At 56.6% G+C, this 20,853-nt stretch overlaps 1 protein-coding gene across 7 annotated transcripts in view; it reads right to left on the bottom strand.

Moving 5' to 3' along the window:
- The window catches only part of PTPRS (protein tyrosine phosphatase, receptor type S), a 75,871-nt gene extending 57,895 nt beyond the window's left edge, over positions 1-17,976 (bottom strand). For all 7 annotated transcript variants that reach the window (XM_026035256.1, XM_026035257.1, XM_026035258.1 and 4 more), the window contains exons 1-4: positions 17,860-17,976; positions 8,003-8,148; positions 7,001-7,142; positions 1,651-1,839 (exon numbers count right to left, since the gene is read on the bottom strand). In XM_026035256.1, the coding sequence (XP_025891041.1) occupies positions 1,651-1,839; positions 7,001-7,142; positions 8,003-8,148; positions 17,860-17,947 (565 nt within the window). In that variant the 5' untranslated portion in view covers positions 17,948-17,976. The remainder of the gene's footprint in view (positions 1-1,650; positions 1,840-7,000; positions 7,143-8,002; positions 8,149-17,859) is intronic.
- Positions 17,977-20,853: the final 2,877 nt, after the last annotated feature.

Raw genomic sequence — 20,853 nt, 5'->3', positions numbered from 1 at the left:
GGGCGTTAAGGAAAACACTAGATCAAACCTAGTTAAGGAGTATAAAGGCATTCTTATCAAGATGATAAGTGTATTAAAAATAACCTGCCTGTGTATTACTCACACTTCAGATCACGGTCACAGAGCGTGATACAATTCTAGTTTACCTCTCATTATTTATGCCAAGTGCTTTTTTTATTTGAATTTGACTCTGCTTTCACAATAAAAAAGGCAAGTCAGTCTCATCTCTGTTTGTGGGACTCAACAAGGCATTCAAATGCAGACAAAGCAGTTTAAGTGTCTCCGTTTAAGTTTGCTTCGCTGCATAAGGATGCGTTTGTGCAGGTATAAAAGCCCGTAGTGAATATTTATCACATGTGGCCCACGGCGCTGGAAATCTTTATGTAGACCTTTTGGTAAATCTGGGAAGAGAAAAACCAGGTGGTTGTGTTCTCTGATGTTCAGCTCCAGCCTGACAAGAGTCAGAGGCGGCTGCTGTGGATGCTGAGGGTCTGGGCAGGGGGACTTGGCGACCAGTGGACCTGCAAAACGGCTGATACCCACCCAGCAATGGCAGCTGCTGCTCTGCAGCCTCCGTGCTGCCTGGGCCTCCAACAGCGCCCTTCCTCTGCCAAAGAAAACTCCCTTAAAAATGCTCCGTCTCGGCCAAAGGAATGCTCGGAGTGACGGGAGCGCTCGCTAAGCTTAACCACACACACACTGTGCTCCAGGCTGGGTCAGGCAGTCAGGCCAAGCATACTTAAAAGGATTGATTTTTGGGTTAGTCTTTGTCAGATGTTAGAGGTTCCAAAGGTTGCTTCATATTTGCAGTTATCAGAGAGGAGCTAGAGGCTTTTAAGAGCAGAAAGGGAGGTGCTCTATCAGGAGCAATCAAGGCTAAGAACACCGGGTCCTCCCTGCACACCCAGACACGCTCCCACCATGAACCGGGAGATTCAGCGAGTCCACAAACAGCTCCTGAGATGTGAATATTAAGAGACGCCACATGGAGACACACACAAAAACCAACCAACAAACAAACAAAAACAAACAAAMGAGACAGATGGACAAGCAGATGGGAAAAGACTAGAACTGACAAGAGCCACAGAGCTGGGGTACATCTGGTCATGGAGATCCACTCCATGGGCACTGCTGGGCAGCACCGAGGGTCACTCGTCACTGCTCAGAGCTGCTCTCCGGCGACGACGGCGGGGACGTGATACCTGAGAGACCCTGAGAGCTGTTCCAGGAAGAGCTCCCAGCATTGGGGCTCAATTTACATTAAAAAACAACTGAAGTACATTAAAGTAAGAGGCTGCCTGAGCTGCAGGCCCCATCCTGGTGCCCGTCTGAAACACCACGTTTGCTGAAACACCATGTTTGCTGCACCGTGGTCTCTCTTTCCTCCTTACCCAGCACAGTGGCCTCGTCGTGCTCCTCCTYGATGGGAACCAGCCTCCCTGCTCACTGTGTTTCCCATTATGTTAACTGGGCAGCAGTGAAGGTCGGGAAGATAGAGGGGAAAGGAGAATATTCCAACCACTCCTCCTTGGGTGAGGAGTCCCAGAAATGAAGAAAAGCTAACGGCCCGGTCTGCTCCAAAGGCGACCGCATCTGACAGCTGCCTTCGCTGCTGCAGAAGTCTCCGCACAGTCTCGCTGAGGGCCTTACCTGATCTCAGCTGCTTTATTCTCCCGTTGCTGGCGCTGGGGTCGACAGGCAGGAAATCCTTAAACCAGGTGATCTCCGGGTCCGGGTTGCCGCTGGCCGCACAGAGCATGGTGGCCGTTCGTGTCCGCTCCACCACTTTCAGCTGGGGCCCCATGTCAATGTTTGGGAAGCCGGGAGGCAACTGGTCCTCTGGTGGGACAAGGAGCAAAAGAAGAGCAGTCAAACACGGACGAGGGCTCAGGGTAGCTGAAGGGTGGGAGGACACATGAACAAACATCAGGCACCCTGGCAATGCAACCAAGAACAGGGCTGCAGTGAACACTCCATAGATGACCCATGAAAACACAATAAATAGCCCATTTTATTACTTAAACACCGCAACTGTATTTGCAAATGTGCCTCCTTCCTTCTGACCATGCACGCGGGAACAGAAAGCAGTGGCTGAGACTCACTGCAGAGTGAGAGCACCAACCACCTGGCTCCCAAAAACCAAGGGGATCCGTCCACACACAAAACACCGCTGCACACCTGCACCTCCTGGGACGGACAAGCTCGAGGGCTGGTCATGACGGTGCATTTTAACCCTCTCTAAAGCAGGGAATTACACCTTGAACAGTAACCAACACCTCCGGAGCCAACCCTTCGAGCTCTCCCGTCCTCGGGCTACACTCGGGCTTTGCTGGTGTCTCTCGATCACAGAGGGAGCCGGGGAGGGCGCTGACTGTGCCCGGTTTTCCACAGACCCCTCTCCTTCTCCTCGCATTTTAGCGGGYGGTGGGAGCGGCAGGCGCCGCGGAGCCGCTGCCGCATTGGCTGCGGGTGACATCATCATCGATCCCGGCTTTCATCCCGCTCCCCGGCAACGCTGCGGCTCCCGGCCCCGCTCCGCTCCTCCCGAGGAACCCGCCGGGAGCAGCGCCCGGCCGGCTCGCCGGGCCCGCACGTGCGGGGGGACGCTGCTACAACTATCATTACCGAGCGCTTCTAATTAAACAAAAATGTTAATCTTGCAGCACATTGCGCAGAATTCCTCTGAGTTTAATTAAAACAACTGCGACTAGCGGCGTGATCAGATTGGAGGATCAGATGAGCGGAGGAAGCATCTCCAAACAGCACATATTCCTTGGATCCGAGCGCTCCCATTTCCTTCCTGCCAGGAAAGTGAAACCATCTTCATCCCCTAACAATTGGATTCCCCGTAATAATGCAATTAGAGTCTCAACTCAATCCCCGCAGGACGTGCACACGCAGGCCCTGCCACCCTCCTCCTCCATCCCCCAACACCAGCCCAAACCTGCTGCCAAACAAACAAACAAGCAGAGTCCTGCAGCGCGAATTGTCTTGCTCAGAGCAGACCCGGGCTGCAGCGACGAGGGGGGCACATCTGGGCAGCTGTTGGCCATGCGGACCGCGCTGCCGTGGGCAGGCACAGGCTTTCCCRTGCTGCACTCGCCACGTGAATACCCTCTCCCAAGCACCTTGTTCAGAGCTGCTCTTGGGCTATTTTAAAGGCCTCTCCTGAGGAAAAAAAGAAAAGCTGCTGAATTCTCTCAAGGCCACCGAACAAAGTGGGTAGGAAAGCGCAGGGAGGCAGCGAGAGCGGAGAGAGAAGAGCTCTTCAGCTTTCAATCACGGCACATCCTGGCGGAGGCCGTGCACCACGGAGCTCCCCAGCGCGCGGGCGCTCACGCTCCAGCAGAGCCAACGSCACCAGCACTCGCTGCCGTCTCCCCGTCGCTCTGCAAGGTGGCACCTCTGGGTGCAGATAATTAGCTGTGCGGGAAAGGGGGAAGACGAAGACAGATAAGGTGGATGTTGCTGCTGCTCATCGTCCCGCAGGGTGTGCTCCGCGGCTCAGTAATTCGGAGGAGGAGGAGGGTGGGAGCAAGTACGGACGCGCTCGGGGTGACTGCGAGCAGCTGGGGGAGGATGGGGAGGAGCAGGAATCCTTGCTCTGCAGATCTGCAGCCCGGGTCTCTAAGCAATCGGCTGTCCCAGCTTCCAGCTGCAGTAATGAGGAATAAAGATGCAGTAACTCGAGCAACACAAGCTTCAAGCAGAACCAGGATCAAAATTCAACAGTCCTGAATCCAATTCTTCAMCTTTTGTACCAGTTTATGAGCATCAAAGCTGCCCCATGCTTGGCCATGTGGGTTGGACTTCATAACCGTGCAGGCAACACGCTCCTTCCAGACACCAGCATACCCCGCGTGCACTCCTTACAAGGCATCCGAGTTACACTTGCTCTGATACCATTAATCACCTACAAACTAATCTGCTTTCAACTTGGCTTGACATGCTGGCCATTCCAAGAACAGCAAAACAAGGTAAGTTTGAAGGAAGTGTGCCAGGAGCCTTTCCAGTGGGAAGGTATTTGAGAAGGGCCAGCTTCTCATCCAAGGGTGCTGCTGGGGCATGCGATGCTTTTCCTCTCCTGAGCACCTAGTCCTGATTTTTATTTACTTTTTGCTAATCTAAAGCCAACAATCACAAATAAAACCCCTCAAAACCCCAGAGACTCTGCTAGGTCTTTACGCCTGCCCATACTAGATGTTCCCTTCGAGGAGGAGACATGTGAGAAAAAGGTGAGGCTAAAACTGTGAGAGAAATGTATGGATACTTCATAAAAATAACGATTGGGAAGCGCACRAAAAGAAGTTCTGAGAGCCTGTCCATGGCAGCCCGAATCACACCCTGGTAATCGCCGCCGCAGACCTTATATGTATAACAGCAGTTTTCTGCAATTTTCCAGAGTGCAGTAATCCTCCAGCAAAGACAGTATTCAGTGAGCCAWGGAAAATTCTGTTCCATTACATTTAACCGGACCCAAGGATTGGTTTCAAGGGGATCAACGTGCCGGCAGCATTGCACTTACTGGGTACCCACAAAGGGTCAGCTGCACTGCTGGGCAACGAGGAAAGCAGAGAGCTGAGCCCTGCCCGGGCCCCGCTGGAAGCTCTGCACGTCACGGGGACAAAGCGCAACCTGTTTACAAGAAGTAATAACACAAAAATCTTACTTTTGGAGCACGAAGCTTAGAGAACCTGTACTGGGAACTTAACTTTCTCTCTACGCTATAATGAAAAGCTGCAGCAGCTGGAGTCAGCACTACATGGAAAATGCCTCCCCAAAACGCTTCCCTTCCTTCGGACTAGGCAAGATTTGAGTCGCMGGCGCTGTGTCTAGCAGGCTGTGGAACAAAGAGCAGGTCTCAGTGCTCTCCCAAAACTAGGATCCCTGGAGAAGCAGAGCAGGAAGGACAAAGAAACCAGCAGGGCCRGCGCTGAGCCGTGTCCACCACGAGCATCACTCCCCACACGCTCGGGCCCAAAGGCTTCCTCTCCTGCAGCTTCCCGCTTTTCAGYGAGCACACGTGGATTTCCAGCAGGGCCTGATCCAGGAGCAGCCATGTGCATAAGCAGGGAGGGTTGTTCTCTCAGCCCCTGCTGCACCTAGCAGGGAAGGGAGTTTTCTCTTCTCTTCTCCGGAGCGGCTGCGCTGGCGYTGCAGAAATCCCACAATGGTTGAACACGTGCAGAGCATGAAGGTGCCCACACGTATTTCTAGCTGTGGTTACTACAGCACTGCCAACAGGCTGAGGATTTACTACAAACCCCGCTCCACGGAGCCCGCAGCAGCTGGGGCCACGTTTCCATCATCCCCAGCACGCCAGGGCAGCAGCTTCTGCAGGTGGCAGCTCACACCCATCYGCAAGCTGCGGAGCCACCCCTGGCTTCGTGTTAAGCATGAAAGTGAGAGAAGACAGAGAGGAGGAGGAGGAGGCACTGTGAGGAAGGAGAGAGAAAAGACAAACAGGAGAGTGGGGGAAAGCAGGAGGGGAGAAGAAAAAGAGAGGGCTGGATGCCAGGACTAGCTGCTAACTTTGTCACTGTGGAAGTTAGTGCATTTGTGCTTTGTCTTTTTAACTCACCCAGCTCTTAAAAATGAGCATAAAGAGGAGATGGTGTCTGCCATGGGAAAGCTAAGGAAGCGGCAGGCGAAGCAGCACTCCAGCTGAGCAGGGAAGGAGAGGGCACGCTGGAAGAACCACRTCCTTGACGCTCTTCAACAACCTGTTTGCCTAGGCCTGCAGCTAATTACTGCTCCTTCAAATTTCATGAAGTGCAGAGCCTCGCTGCTCTTCCACAGCCAGTTAATAAAGCTTCCTAACAAGGCCCTGTTAGGCACACGGAGCCGGACCGCTCGTGGAAAGCGGCGGAGTGCAGGAGCACTGGGGGGACCAGCAAAGGATGCAATTAGGGAAGCAGCAGGGAGATGGAGGCTCCGCTCTCGCCGCCGCACGCACGGTCCCGACGCCGCAAGGACGAGCGGCCAACCCTGGCAAGGAGCCTCGGTCCGCGGGGCCGGCCGCCGCGCACGACTCGTCAGCCCTGCGCCGCACCGGTCCCGAGAGCGCCCRGCGAGCGCGGCAGGACCCCGCAGGGCTGCGAGGCCGGCAGCCGGAGGGCCCCGCGCACCCACGCCAGCGCTCCTGGGCACGGGCAGGGGACAGTCCTTTGGACTATGATCACAGGGCGTTCCTGCCAACCTGTCACTGCTCTCGAGGAACACGCGAGCTGAGGAACAAGGCCCCCCGCTCGCCTGCCTCCTGCCACAGGGGCCGTCGCGGCCTCTCGCGGAGACACCCCAACCCGCGCTGCGGGCTCAAGGCGAAGCAGCAGCCGAGCAGAAGAGCAGCTCAAAGCCAGGGGCACCCGCACAAACCTGCTGGGCACGACCACCCCACGGGCCTCCTGCTCAGCGGCACAGAGCCCGTGGGAGGGCAGCAGCAGGAGCGCCCCTGGCACGGGGAAGTGATGGCTGCGCTAYGCACCCTTCGTGTCCGGCCTTTACTCCCTGCTGCACGTCAGGAACTTGCAGGCAATTTAGCTCCGTACTCCTAGGTATGCGCTCGCTGCCGTTCACATGAAAGGATTTCAGACGCTCCCAGAGGGAACTTGGGAATTGCTGGAGAAAAGGCAATTGGAATGCAGGGAAAGCCGCCTTACGGGGACCACAGAGAGCACCATGAGCACCTGAAGTGGCACCAGTGATGCTGGCTGCAGCAATCACTGCTCTCACTTCAGGCATCCCTATCCAAAAGCCCCCAGCAGCTCCTGCTGATGGCTCCATGGCAGCTAATGCCCCCGAGGGGACTTGCAGACAGTTCTCCACCATCGCCAGGGGCCTTTCTGGCAGCATCACTTGACTTCGGCTTTGAACTGGGAACCCCACGCATCTTTTCCCCTAACACGAGTCTTCTTCAGCAAGCTTCCTTGGTGAAGGAAGGGGAAGCCGATGGCTCCCTTCTCCCTGCGACACCTAAGCAAGCACCCGGGGCGCTCCTTACCTCGGAGCACGGTGAGCTTCGCGTGGACGGTGACCTCCCCGTGCGGGTTTTGGGCAACGCACTCGTAGATGTTCTCGTCCCGGGGAGTCCGGAGGGGCTGGATCCTCAAAACAGCCCCCGCGCTCTCATCAAATTCAATGGTCTGAGGGATAGAGGAGACACACACATCGCAGGCCTCCTTGGGGCGGGCGGAGGCAGGCACGTACACGCTCACAGATGCTGCTCCTGCCGCCCTCTGAGAGTAATCCGCCCCATCAGCCTTCCTCTCGCTCTTCATCGACCTYCAAGTGCCAGAAAAGTGTCCCACAGCAAGTATTCCCAGCCCACCACACTGCCAAGAGCATCTGCAGTGCTCTGAGGCTCCGAGCTGGCTGGGGGTTCAGTGTGGGGAAGCAACGGGATGTGGGACAAGGGAAAACTAAATAAAAATGACAAAGTTCTGCTCTGGTCACCATCTGTCCGGGCAGCTGACACCACAGAGCTCTTCCCTGCACGCAGCTGCCGACTCCCACAAGGAATTCCGTGGGATGACCTCCTGGTCCTTGTTTTTCCGCTCTCGGTTCTATCTACAGAGCTCGGGTCTGGCTGCCGGGGCAGTGCAGACACTGTAACTGCAGCCCCAGACGTTGCAACGTTCCCTTCAGGCCACCCCAGGGCTAAATAAGGAGGCACGGATGGCTTGAAGGTGCATTTACCGAGCTGGAGAAGCACCAGCTCAGGTGGGGTCCTGGGGAAAGGAAAAAGGCAGCGCGCAGCTGTATCCCAGGAGGTAAGAAAAAAAACAAAACAAAACAGAAAGGGAGAACAGCGTGAGCAGCCAAGCTCTCTTTTGCTTTGGAGCAAGCCCAGCTGTTGACATGGCCGGGAGCTTGCATCCCATTCCTGCAGCTACAGCTCCTCCCCTTCCGAGCCGGCAGTTATTGTCTCCCAAGAGCAGCAGGGCTGCTGGCTGCTCGTCTCTCCTCCCTCTCCGCACACGCAGGTTTCTAGGACACCTCTTACCTCAAACCGCTGGGAATTCACTTTCTTCCCTTTCTTGTTCCAGGTGACTCGGGGCTTCGGGTCTCCAGTCGCTTGGCAGACGAAGGAGGCCACCCCTCCCGACACACCAATCTGGTCCACGGGCTTTTTAATGAACACAGGGGGACCTGAAAACAAAAAGAAATGTCATTATTGACACGCGGAAAGACAAACTCCCAGGAGATGCGAGTGGTAATTAATAGCAGCACTATCGCTGCTGCTCTCTAATGAACCCAGATGAAACTAAACCTTGGTTCCTTTGGAAAGAATGGTCTTTGCCTCCATTTCACATATGAGGAAGCTAAAGCACAAGATGTTCAGGGCCTGGTACCACAGTCGGCTCTAAGCTGGGTGATGCTGCAAAGCCCCTCCGACTCCAAACCATTTTGTGCAGGGAATATTGTCCTGGCAAAGCCATCAAGGGATCAGCACCCTTGATCATCACGGGATCAGAAACCCACGGTAGAGCTGGAAACACCGTCTGGAGGTGCGGAGCTGCAACCCCCAGATCCTGCTGGATTAGCACGGATGAGCAAGATTCATACGCACCCAAGGCAAAGGAAAAGGGTGGGAGCACTGAGAAATAAGTAGGACAGGAAAGAGGGAATCTTGAAGACGAGGAGGCTGCTGAGGGCGGCTTGGCCGTGTGAACCATCCCTGGCAGCAGACGCTCTGTTTTCACCTACCCCCTCGTGCCCTCTTTGGGAYGGGCATGCTGGCGGGATGCGGCCCCACAGACCAGAGGCATCTCCATCTAAAACTAAACCACTTGCCCAGCCCAAGAGCCCGGCAGCCGAGTCTGCAGCTCCCCGTTGCCACCGTGAGACCCCAGAGAAAAGCAAGGGATCAGTAACGGCTCCAAGACGCCGCCAAGGGCAGCTCCAGCCCCTGGGAGAAGCAGCTGCTGGAAGATGCAGCGAGGCCGGAGCGGGGCTGGACAGGCTGGACACCGGAGCGTGCGGCGCCCACCCTCYCCTCCCATCCGCACCCGAGGGCCCCGGGAACATCCCTGCAGAGCGGGASGAGGATCCCACACCCGGGATGGCACTAGAGGCTGCGGACGGGAGCGGGCCGAGGACGGCAGCATCTGCACGGAGCCCCCTCTGCTCCTTCCCACGGGGAATTCTCCCTTCCCTGCTCCAACCTGCTTTCCCTCACAGTTTCCTCTCATCTAGTTAGCTTAAAATTTATTGAAATATTTAAATCACAAGGCCACAGCTGTGTTCAAATAAAATCACTCAGATCATAAAGTTGCCGTCTGTTATTCTTGAGGAAAGCAGGCCACATGACTGCAAAATGTGCGTATTTATATGTACATATTCCAAGTCTATAAAACACGATGCAAACTGCCTACCAAGGAGCTTCAGAAGAGGGCAAAAGGCAGCTAGAGAGAAGTCTTCAGGGTCTTGTAGGGGTCGAAAGACAAAAGGAAATGTCCCCTCTTCCCCGCCTGCTGTATATATGGCCAGCAGTATATAAATAAAAGCCACTGAGCAAGCTCATGTGATGCAATCAAGCATTTGTTTCCACGCTGGAGGTAAATACAATTTGCTGGAGCCGTTTCTGTCCCACCGAACGCTGTATGTACAAAGCATTACATTTATAAATATCTGAATCTATATTTAGAGGGCAGAGTCTTCTCTGCAATGTTATACTAGAGGTTACCAAGCGAGTGGTGGGGAAATCTCTTTCCACCCGAGCAARGCCAACCCCAAACTTGGCTTCAGGCTAGAGGACATATAAATGTTCCCCCTGGCTGCAACCTCACACCTGCCYTCTCTCCTATGTTCAAAATCGGAGCATTTTGCAGAGGTCAGCTTGGAAGGCAGAGCCCAAAACACCCAAGAGGCCTTTTTAAGGCCAACCTGTAGGTTCACAACCTGCAAGGAAAGCTCCTCGTACTCACGCACACAGGCTGCCTATATGTTTGGACGGGTGCAAGCAGCGTGATCGGAGAACGGAGGAGAAACTACAGGTATTGCTGGCCCGCAGACAGGGCCCGTGCTGAACACGGGGCTGAGCAGAAGTCACGGCTCGGCCGCCGCCGGGAGCCGTGCGGACGCAGCGCGGGATCCAACTTGGGAGCGCGCGGACAACGTCCCTCCCAGCCAACGCACGGGCCTTCCTGCTCGCCGGGAAAAACGGATGAAGAATGGAAGCCAGAAGGACTGTTTTTAAAACGGGCCAAGTTTCCGAGCTCTGGGAACACCCCGCGGCGCCCTCACCTCTGCACCTCCTCCTTCCTTCCCGCCGCTGGCCGAGCGGCACGGCCGGGGTTTGGAGCCCCCGGGCCGGGCGGGAGGACGAGGCCAAAGCGGCTTCCCGCCGTTCAGAGAGGGCAGAGCAGAGCTGGCCGCCAGCGGGGACGCGGCCGCTCACGGCARGGAATTATCGACTTCCCGGAGCTTTTCTGAGAACAAATTGATTCTCAAAGCGTTTCAGGGCGGCCTTCCCGATCGATGGCTGCCGTCCTCCGGGCCCGAAGGTCTCCACCACAGTGCTTAGTCAGGAAGCAGGGATGAGGGGGTCACTGGGAGCGGATGGCTCCTGGTTGGATTTGGGAGCTGCCCCGAATCCCTGGGAAAGGGGCTGGGCAGCCGGGGCCAGAGGCCAAGGGAGAGGAGGAGGGAGCAGCCTCTATGCAGCCCACAGGGAAAGGGGAGGCCCAGGAGGGCAGAGGAGGCGGGAGGAAGGAGGGAAGAGCGGCAAGATGGAGAGTAGGGAAGGGAGGATGGGAGACGGGAGGTGAGCAGGGGCCAACAGGGGAGCTCAGYGGCATGGAGAGCGAGGAGCAGGAACGGGCATTGGGAGCAGGAGCGGTCGGGAACAGCCACACGAGGGAGCGAACAGGGAGCCGAAAACACCCCTCCAACAGCTCCCCTGGAGACCCAAGGTTTTGCCAACACATTCTGCCTATTCCTTTCTTTCCTGAGGGCTATTTCTCAGTGCCTCACAAATAAAACTAAAATGAGAGTTTTCTGACAGAACAAACAAACAGGGAGTGAATTACACTCCATTTCCCCGTCAATAACTTCGCCCCAACCCAGTCGTCTTATCATCATAAAAAGTCCATTAGGCAGTAATTGGGGAGGCAGCGGAGCGCCGGGCCGCGCTCGGGAGCCGGAGCGCGCTCACTCCCCGACCGGCCCTTTCTGGGAAGGCAGACAGGATAATTACAGGCTTCAGACGGAGATCTCCTCTTACTGTCAGCAGCTCCCGGCTCCCTTCAGGGTGATGGGGACTAGCAAGGCTGGGGAAAGGAGCTGGGTAAAAAGAGGCCGGGAGCGATTGTCTTGGAGGTGAAATGGCTCCCCCCTTGCAATCCTCCTGTTGACAACCAAAGTCCTTCCACGACGGCACACAAGTGGATTTGAGGCTTTCTTCCCCATTTAGACACAGGGGACGGTCAGCTGAAGGRCTTCTGCTCCTCTTCGTGCCAGCCTGGGGAACAGGAAGGAGAGYGGTCACGGATGTGACCAGCGTGGGAGCCGACACAAGCAAGGAGCGGTGGGAAGCATCACCAGGTCGCCCCAGTGCSGGTGGCCGCACGTGGGGCTGGGGGCTGCAGCCTCTCCCCGTCGCCTCCGTCGGCAGCGCGGCCGTGGCCGGGGCCTTTCCCACCGCTCCTGCGCGGGGGATGCGGTTTGGGTCCCCATCCATCTGCAACCGTCGCAAGCCGGTCCCAGCTGATAGTTTCTTTTCAGTTCATTCCATGGCCCCTCTCCCCAAACGTCCTCAACCAGTGGCCTCAGTTTCCCAAACACCGCACCGTTCCCGTGCRGATGCAGAGCACTCCAGCGGCCGCAGCCGCTCCTCCGCACCCGGCACCCACGGTCCCGCTCTCCCTCCTCGCGGGACAAACCCACCGGCAAAGCAGGCAGGAGGTGGGAGCACTGGCAGATCTCTGYATTTCCACCTTTCCCCCCAGGTCCTCTAACAAAGCAGCGCGGAGCAGGAGCGCGGAGGCCACGGAGCCATCCTGGCAGCCTGATGAGGGCCCCTTGTCCGGCAATGTCCGCGCAGCGATCCCGGCTCGCTGGCAAGCGGAGGCCGAGGGTGGAGTGCACCCTGTGCTGCCACCCTTCCCTCCACCGCTAAGTCACCGGGACAGCTTCTGCTCCCACCGTGCCATCGGCGGCGGCAGCTCCGAGAAGCTCCGTTCGCCCGCCGCGCAGCCRAGACGCGATTCGAAAGGACTCGGCCCTTTGCTCGGCTCCCGCTGCTCTGTTTGCATCATTAAAGCAGCGGAGTCCACAGGGGACACCAGAACAYGAAGAAACATCTCCTGTGGGACAAGCCTGAACGAGGGGAGAGCTTCCCGAGGCTGCGTGGCAGCTGCCGGGGGGCGATGCCATCTCAATCCAGCGCCGCAGCGGGCACGAGCCACCCCAACGTGGCAGCGGGAGCAGCGGCAGGGAGGAAAGCAGGGAGCAAAGGGCTGCAGGCATCGCGGGGCCCGGGCGTGCAGCGCGCGGTGCCAGCGCCCCGGTGCCACCGGCGAGCTCGGCGCCCGGCCCCGCTCCTGCCGCACGTGCCCGGCTGCTCCGGCACCGCCGACGCGGCAGGCGCCGCAGAGCCCCACACCGATGCAACGTCCCCGTCCTGCATCCTGCCCAACTACGTGCACGTGGGGATCRCCTGGCATTGCAAGACACACCAGCCAAATGCAGTATCGCACAACAAAGCTCCGCTCTCCTACTCCTGTAAATAAAAGCTCTGTTGCTTCCGTCTTCTCCCCGCAAGCAGCTCTGCGGTGGCAGAGCACTAGCTGCTGGTTTTGTTATTTTGAGGCAATTTGGCTGAATCCCCACGGATTTAAACACTAGTTCTTTCTTTCAGGCAAGCGATGAAGTTTTGTGGTCTGGAAGAAAAGAAGAAGGTGCAGTTCCTGGGGCGTGGTGTTCTGGATCTTTCCAAAGCCGGCTGCATCGTTCCTGGCCAATTTTGGGTGACCTCAGCACACATTTTCTATGGAACAGAAGGTGATTCTGGGTATGTAGCCTGAAACACCCTAACGCAGGTTGTAACAGCGCGCTGTGAGCTTGTACTGTCCATGGGTTTCCACTGGAATGGGATGTCAAGGGAGCTCTAGATGGGAAACCTGAAGATACGAACACAAACCCATGTAAATCCACGACTAATGGACGGATGAAGCCTTAACCAGACACGAGCTGCGGCTCCTGCCACATCAGTCAGGACAATTTCTGTCTCTGAAACACAGCCCTCAGCATTCAGACTTGCAGGGGGTGCAGCAGCAAAAAGAAAAAGAAGAAAAAGGGAGAACCCAAGCAAAGCCCTGAGAAGTGGCAGCAGTGGTGACCCCATGAATTCGGGCTTGAGGTCCCTAGAGATTCAGTGAGCCGAGAAGAAATAATGGAAAAGCAGCAGCGAGGACTCCCCAAAGTCTTCTACTGAAGACAGAGGTGGAAGAGGTGACATATTGCAAAGGGGCAACGTTTATGAAGGAAAGCAACGCGGGAAGCCCTCAAAACCAAACAGGTCCTACCCATGGSTAGACAAAGAGAAATGAGAGCTGGAGCCTCTTCCTGGCTCGGTGKATGATCACATGAGAGCCAATCTCAAGGTGATCTTTAATAGCTCGGCTGAAAAAACCCCCCTACATCCTCCTTTAGAAATTCCACGCAGACAAATCAAAGCCCCGGCTGCAGATTTGTAAGTGTCGTCACTCTTATCAGCACGCTCAGACTAATTTATAAATAAATCTACAAATTCTAGCAGAGGTGAGGGAGGATGAGGACACAGCCAAATTAATTTGACTTTATTAATTAAAAAATCCACCAAGTTCCATCACTCCGATACTCTTTAGAGGTTGGGAGAGTGCGTGGAGGGGGGAGTTTTTCTCATTAATTATGCAGAAAATGCAAAACTATCATCCTCTGGATGACTTTAAAATAAGGAGAAACCCTTTCAGAATGGGGAGAAATTACTCCCCAAGGCAGCTGAAATTTCTCTTGCAACTTCAAAGGACAATAAATTATTCAAATCGCTCGCGCCAGTCCACACACTCTCACACTCTCTCCCCTTCTCAATTTTATGCTTCTGAGTCAATTAAAGGTTTGGAGGACTTGGAGAAACTTTGTAGAATGAGAAACCGGCTGTGGTTCTTTCTATTTATTTTTTGCCTTTTGAAAGCTTTGCTTTTCCTCTTGCCCTCCAAAGGAAACAGAAAGGGTTCTGTGCATTACAGATGAAACAACCGTGGCGCTGGCTTTAGCCAAGCTCATGCGAGAGAGCAGCATTTCATGTCTTCAAAAGCAAGACGGGACACACTAAAAATCCTCTGCACAACCATACTATGAAAACAGGAGGTCAGCCCGTGCTCCTCATGTCAACTGTCCAAATCGTTCCTATATCCCCTATATCCATATCCCCTTTCAAAGGCGGAGCAGCAGACTTCCAAAGCGTGTTTATACTGCTCTTTCCTGGCAGCCTTCGGGTCTAGGTTAGCTGTGATCCCTTCCACAGCCACTGCTGTGCCCTTGGACGGCTCGAGCGGCTCCTCTGCCAAAGCCTAACCTGCCCATTTAACATTTGCATTCCGAGAACCCCAAACCAAGGCTGAGCCTAATTACAGTGGACAAGGATATGGCAAGAGAAGCCCTTGCTCAAAAAAGCAACGCCAGGCAAGGAAGGGCAGGGAAGGAGCCGTCCCAGGGCGCGGGATGGGGATGCTCCAGCACGGCCCTTTGCACCAACACTTGTTCCACCACCTGCAGCACAGAGTAGAAACCACGAATGTCTTCATGAACCTGAACAAGCCCCAAAATGAAATAGGGCAGCGCGGAGAAGCTCATAGCTGTCTCCAATGGGAACCGGGACCGGTTACGTTGCAAGAGACTCCTCGACCAGCGGAGAAGAGCGGCGCAGTGTAAATAAAACCATCCTGGGGAGACTGYCTCTCCCGGGCCAATTCGAGCCCAGCTTACATCCCACGCACACCCGAGAACAGCCCTCCGCTGCTCTGCCGTCCCTGGGAAACACTCTGCTTTGCCTTCAGAGAATAACATTGGGCTTCCCAAGCCACAGAAAGAACAGGAATGCCCTTTGAGATTCCTTCCAGMGACCCAAGGGATTAACATCCCACCCGTCTTGAGCAGACACAGCCACACAAACCAGCTGATGTGACCAGGGGCTCATGATGTGCCAAAAGAACCCCAGTCTTCCTAGCAGCACCTGCAAGAATGGGTGTAAAGCACAACAAAAAGGGAAAAACGCAAGGAAAGAACTATTCTCCTAGGRGAGTCTGGCATGAAGACGACTGGGGTTTTGGCACACACATGTGGTGAGCACACACATATAGATTCCCTCCATCACAAGCGCTATGGAGACGACATTTCCGTGCAAGCCGCTTGTTTACTCAACAAGCAGATGCTCTTTTCTTTCCCCCTGTCTTACTGTCTAACGAAGCCGAGCAACAAGAGCTGCTGGTCGGGAAAGGCTCCTGGAGCAGGAGACACCCATGAGTGGCTCTCAAGCCCCCGTGGTGCKGCGGTCCCCAGCTGCACCTCCGCAAACACTAATCTAATAAGTGTCTGCACTGCGGGGCACAGCTGGGACCTGGGAGGTGGCAGCTCCCAGCACCGGGAAGCTCCTTGAAAAGATGATTTATTCCCTCTCCTGCTCCTGCAGCACAAACCTGCTCCTAAAGCACAAACTTTCCAATTTGAGTTATCCTTTAAGAAAAAAAAAATCTAATGACATCACTCGATCCAGGCAGACGAGGTTTGTTTAATTTAATCAGGCACTTAAACAAGGTGACACAGAAGCTTAATTCAGTGTCCTTGAGCGGGAAGACAACTAGCCCAGAACCCTCCCAAACCGCAGGCTGSATCAGAGCTGGCAGAGAGACAGGGAGGGAAAGGGCAGCTCAGAAGGACATCACCGAATCCCGGTGCACTGAGGATGGGAGCGACAAGTGGATCCGGCGGGGGGGACATGGGGACTCTCCCATGCGGGTGGATGTGACTCAGGTGCCACCATCTCTTACAAGGTAGGAGCAACAAGCAAGGGCCAGGAGAGACTCCACCATCCACCAAGCCAGACCCCTCGGCCTGCTCGTGTGCCCCTGAACTTCTGCTGCACCCTCGTCCCTGCCTGCTGCAAATTAACGACAGAGCAAGTGCAATTAAGAAGGAAGAAAGGCTGGGCAATGCATCATAAAAGGGGCTTTCTTCTTCCATATTGTCAACTRCAATTCAGCTTTAATTATTTATGGTAATACTTCAGCGCGTGCTAATAAGCGCTCTATACGGTGATTTATAAAGCGCTCTATATGGTGATTTATAAAAGGCAGGAAACCTAAGTAACAAGGAACGCTCGCTCCTGATCTGCTACTAAACCTCTGCCAGGGCGGAGCGGCACCGCCAGCCCTGGGCACACGCCAAGCTGCGCTTAGCAAAGCTCGCGGGTGGAACGAGGGCTTTGAGCAATGCAGGACCCCCCACTTGCAAAGAGCGGGCAGGCTGGTTGCAGCTCCAAGCCGAGCCGGTGCCGCAGCGCTGCGTGACCTGTGCTGCGCAGCCCGGCGCGCACCTTGCTGCTGCGGGTAGCAGGGGAGGCCGCGCGCGGGCTGGTTCTGCACAGGCACAAAACAGGAGAATTGTTTTAACGGCATGAACAGGGCTGGGAACAGCAGGGTGGGTTGTGGGCCCAGGCACGCTAGAAATTTCAGGGAGAATCTGCCTCTCCTGCCTGATTTTCCATAAGGTCCAAGGGCCAAGGGACCTGTCTACAATCCCGCTGTGGTCCCATCAACTTACGCTGCTCCAACAGTCAGTCGAAGCCTGAAAAAAACGAGCATACGTCCCCTGTAATGAGAGACCACTGAAAATAACCACAGAGTTCACAATTTCCAGCGGCCCTCGGCCCTACAGAAGAAGCAGTGAGAGCGGCCACGTGCAACCCAAGAGAAAGGGGAGAAAGGGGCCGCTTTTTACCTTTCAATTATCATCCTCTCCAGCTTCCCAAGTAAGAACAGCAGGCAAGAAGCAGTGCGGCACTTTGGTTTCTTTTTTTCTAATTTAAATAGCAGTTTCCTTTAAATAGCATGTTCCAGCCGAGGAAAGATTTAAATCACTGACTGAGATCAATTAGCCTGGGAAACAAGGGRAGTATTTTAATGGCCCTTTGATTGCCGAGGCTGCCGCTCTTTAAAGCAAGAGGCTGCTTTAAAGGCCGAGGGAGGAGGCCTGGCGGAGCCTTCGGCCTCGCGCTTGGCGGTGGGGCCAGCGCTCCCGCAGCGAGGGGCATGGAAACAGGGGCATGGAAACGCCACGGYGGCTGCTTGGGGTGCTGGGTTCCCCACGACAGCGCCCGCGCGGCCCCTCTCACAGTCCTGCAGACAGACAGCACCGCTCCAAAGTACCGGCCAGCGAGGAAAGGGCCGGGATGCCGCTCAGGCCCCGATGACCCCGTCCCCTTAGCAAAGCCTGCTAATGAAGGAAGGGGACACGATGCTCTGGGTTTGGATCCTGTTTGGAATCCGGCCCCAGCGAGGAACATGGCCAGGGCGGCCCGTGTCTGAGGGACAGGAGAGGACGAGGGGGTGAGGGGAGCTCCCCCGGCTCCCTCCGGCCTTTTGGCAGCCTCGGAGGCAGTGCTGGGATCAAAGCGGCCTACAAGGACCTTGCTGCCCTCTGATGTCCCGCCAGGACAGCCCCGGGAACAACAGGAAGGGAACGGGTGGAAAACTAAAGGTAGCTGGAAAATAGAGAGGGCATCATGGGGTACCGAGCGCTTCCCCGGCCAAGCGGCCTGGCAAGGGGATGCGCAGGGCTCCGATGGGAGAGCGCAGGGCAGGGGACAGCAGAGCCACTTACTTTCAGCAAGGCAGCCCACAAGCAGCACGGAGAGGAGGTTCACGAGGGAGAGCAGCGAAGACATCCCGGGGCCGGGAAGGATGCTCATCCTCGGCAGCGGCCGCCAGCCCCGGCCGGGAGGCTCTGGCTCAGCGGGACCCACGGCGTCTCCGGAGCCTCGTCAGCACCTGCGGGAGCACAAGGGGAAGCGTGAGGCGACGAGGGCCACGCAGAGGGACGATGCCGTGGGGAAACTGGCTGCTCCATTGCCGCACGGGGCCGATTCCCATGCACTCCAAGGGAGGGCACGGCGCAATGGGGAGCAGCAGGAGCCGCAGGCGCCGTGTTTGACACCCCGTCAGCCACCGTCCTGGCGGGACAGCTGAAACACCAGCCCCATCCTGGGAAACGCAGGCAGGGGAAAACAGGGCGACAGCGCTGGGAACCTCTGCGAATGTTGGTTCCAGTCGCTGCTGTCTGGGGCACAAAGGCTCCAGCCAGGCGTAAAGGGGTGCGCAGGCTCGAGGGCAGCAAACAACGCGCCTGGCTGCCTGGTGCTGGCGTGTGGCAATGCCAGGAATAGCCGTGGGGCAGCAGGAATTAATGTGGGGATGTGGCGTCCACGCCAGCCAAGGGAAGAGCTGYAGGGGCTTCGTCCTGCTCCACACACACCCGCCAGCTGCTACCAGCAAGAAAACCTCCTTCCAGCTCCTTTAGTCCTCCACGTTTCAGAAAACAGGAGCTCTATCTTTCTCTGCCTGAGCAAAATGCCCCCGTGTCCCCTCTGGCAGCAGAGATGCCTGAGTGGCTTCACTCTCCTCGGGCTGGTGAGGGGTTTCTCCTGAGGCAGTGTTTTCATGGCACATAATGGGCCGGGAAGGTCTGCTTAAGGGGATATGGCAACAGCTCCAGGAGCAAAGAAAGAGATGCCAGAGGGTGACACCTCCACGYCGGTGCTAACGTGCTTCCTGAGCCCTTGACAGAGACAGAAAGCGCTGGCAGGGACACGAGGACACGTCACCTTGGATCCCTCAGAGCGGGAAGGGCAGCGGCTGCCCCGGCCAGCATTACCAGCGGAGCCGCATGGGCCGGCACTGCGGCTGCTCCCCACAGCCTTCCTGGGCCTTCCTTCCAAACGCGCCATGCGTGGAAATGCAGGCTCTGGCGGGGAATTGTGGCCACGGGCACGGGAATCGCAAGGCTTTCATCACGCGGCCCCGTCTGCCTCTCTGGGACAGGTTTGTGCCTCGCCACGCAGCTCCCTGCGCCTGCACCGTTCACGGAAACACCACTGGACCTGCAAATTTCCATCCAATTCCCTGGATCCCCTGCAGCCCTCCACAGGCCTCCGTCCACGTTACGGGATGCAGMTCAGCAGAGCCCCAGCCCCTGCCAGGGTCAGCTCTGCGCTCGCTGCAGTCACAGGTCAGAAATGAGATTAATCCTTGCAGCCAAAGAGCCCCGTACGGCTCCTTCTGTGCCCTGCCTGATCCCCTCGTCCTCGGGGCCCGCGGACGGGCGCAGCTCGGAGGACATCACCGCCGAGGACATCACCAAAACGGACAGAGGCGGGAAGGGTTTGGAGGGAGCAGCCTCCACGGCGGCTCCTCCAGACAGAGCGTGGGATTTCAGGGACCCAAGGGTGCTGGGCACAAAGGGGAAACCACTCAGAAGCATCTACGGCTCTTAAGAGCTTAAGTTCCATTGAGAGTCGAAGGGACTTAACCTAAGCCCCTAAGATGCTTTTGGAGATTTTCCTCCCAGCACCTCCCACTTGGGAGGGTGCCGGACACCCAGCTCCTTCAGCTCCTTTGGGGGACGGAGGCGGAAGGTGCTGGGGCCGCCGGGCTGCCGACRGCGCTGCCCAAGCAGGGCCTGTGAGCGGAATGCACTCGCTTTGCTGTACAGAACGCAGGAAGGAAGCGCCAACAGGTCCTGATTTCGGCTTCACCAGAGTGAAACCACTAGAGAACGAAACTTGAACCCTTTGGGGCTTGTCCTGGCTGCGCTCACGGGCCGCTCGCTCAGGTGCATTAGCCTCCTTTCCGGGGGAAGCAGAGCACCTTTCGGAAGGTGCCCCCTCGGCCTAGCCTGCAGGACGAGGCCTCTGAGGCTGCGATCCCAGGAGCACTGGAAAACGGACACCAGGGCCTGGGTTCTCGGTGGGAGCGGTTGGCAGACGCTGCCGAGCTCTGCCCTGCTGCCTACCTGCCGCGCAGCCACGTAGATATTGGAAAATCTATTTATGAGGAAGAGGCCGGGCGCTATCCTTGCGGGGAAGCAAACGCAGGCGGAGCGGAGAAGCAGAGCCTGGTGCGGGGCTGGCTCGGCCCCGGTGTCTTCGCTGCTGCCCAGCAAGRGCCAGGCTTTGCTGCGGCCCTGCAGAGCCCCCCAAGCTGCAGAGCCCCTCAGGAGCGGCCCAGACGCCAGCGCGGGGTCGAGGGCAGCGCGGACGTCCCCTGCGCCTCCACAGGCTCTCCCGCCTCTCCTGTCCCTTCTCCCTCAACAGCCTCTTCCTCCCGGCCCAACTTTTCCTCCCCGGCCCTTCCAGGCTGCGCGGGGGTTAAATTCCCTTGGGAGGATTTGCTTTGGAGCTCGCAAGACACAAGATGAGCAAATCCCTTCCCCGGCTCTGGCAGGAATCCTGTGTCTCAGACCCACCAGCCAGGGGAGATTAATGCAGGAGGARAGAGAGASAGAGACAGAGACAGAGAGGGGTGGAAAATAACCCCGCATCTCTCGCTGCCACCACCCCACAGCATCACAGAACGGTTGAGGTTGGAAGGGACCCCTAGAGATCATCCAGTCCAACGCCCTGCTCCAGCAGGGACACCAGGGCGCATCCAGGTGGGTTTTGAGTATCTCCAGAGAAGGAGCCTCCCCAGCCTCCCTGTGCAGCCTGTGCCAGGGCTCKGGCACTCTCACACTAAAGAGGTTCTTCCTCCCATGGAGATGGAACTGCCAAGGTTTCAACACGGACCCACTGCCCCTTGTCCTGTCACTGGCCACCACTGA

The sequence above is a fragment of the Nothoprocta perdicaria genome, unplaced genomic scaffold (genome assembly GCF_003342845.1).
Source record: "Nothoprocta perdicaria isolate Ctin4 unplaced genomic scaffold, notPer1 scaffold_157, whole genome shotgun sequence".
Classification (NCBI taxonomy): domain Eukaryota; kingdom Metazoa; phylum Chordata; class Aves; order Tinamiformes; family Tinamidae; genus Nothoprocta; species Nothoprocta perdicaria.
This window is presented reverse-complemented; position numbering and strand designations above follow the sequence as displayed.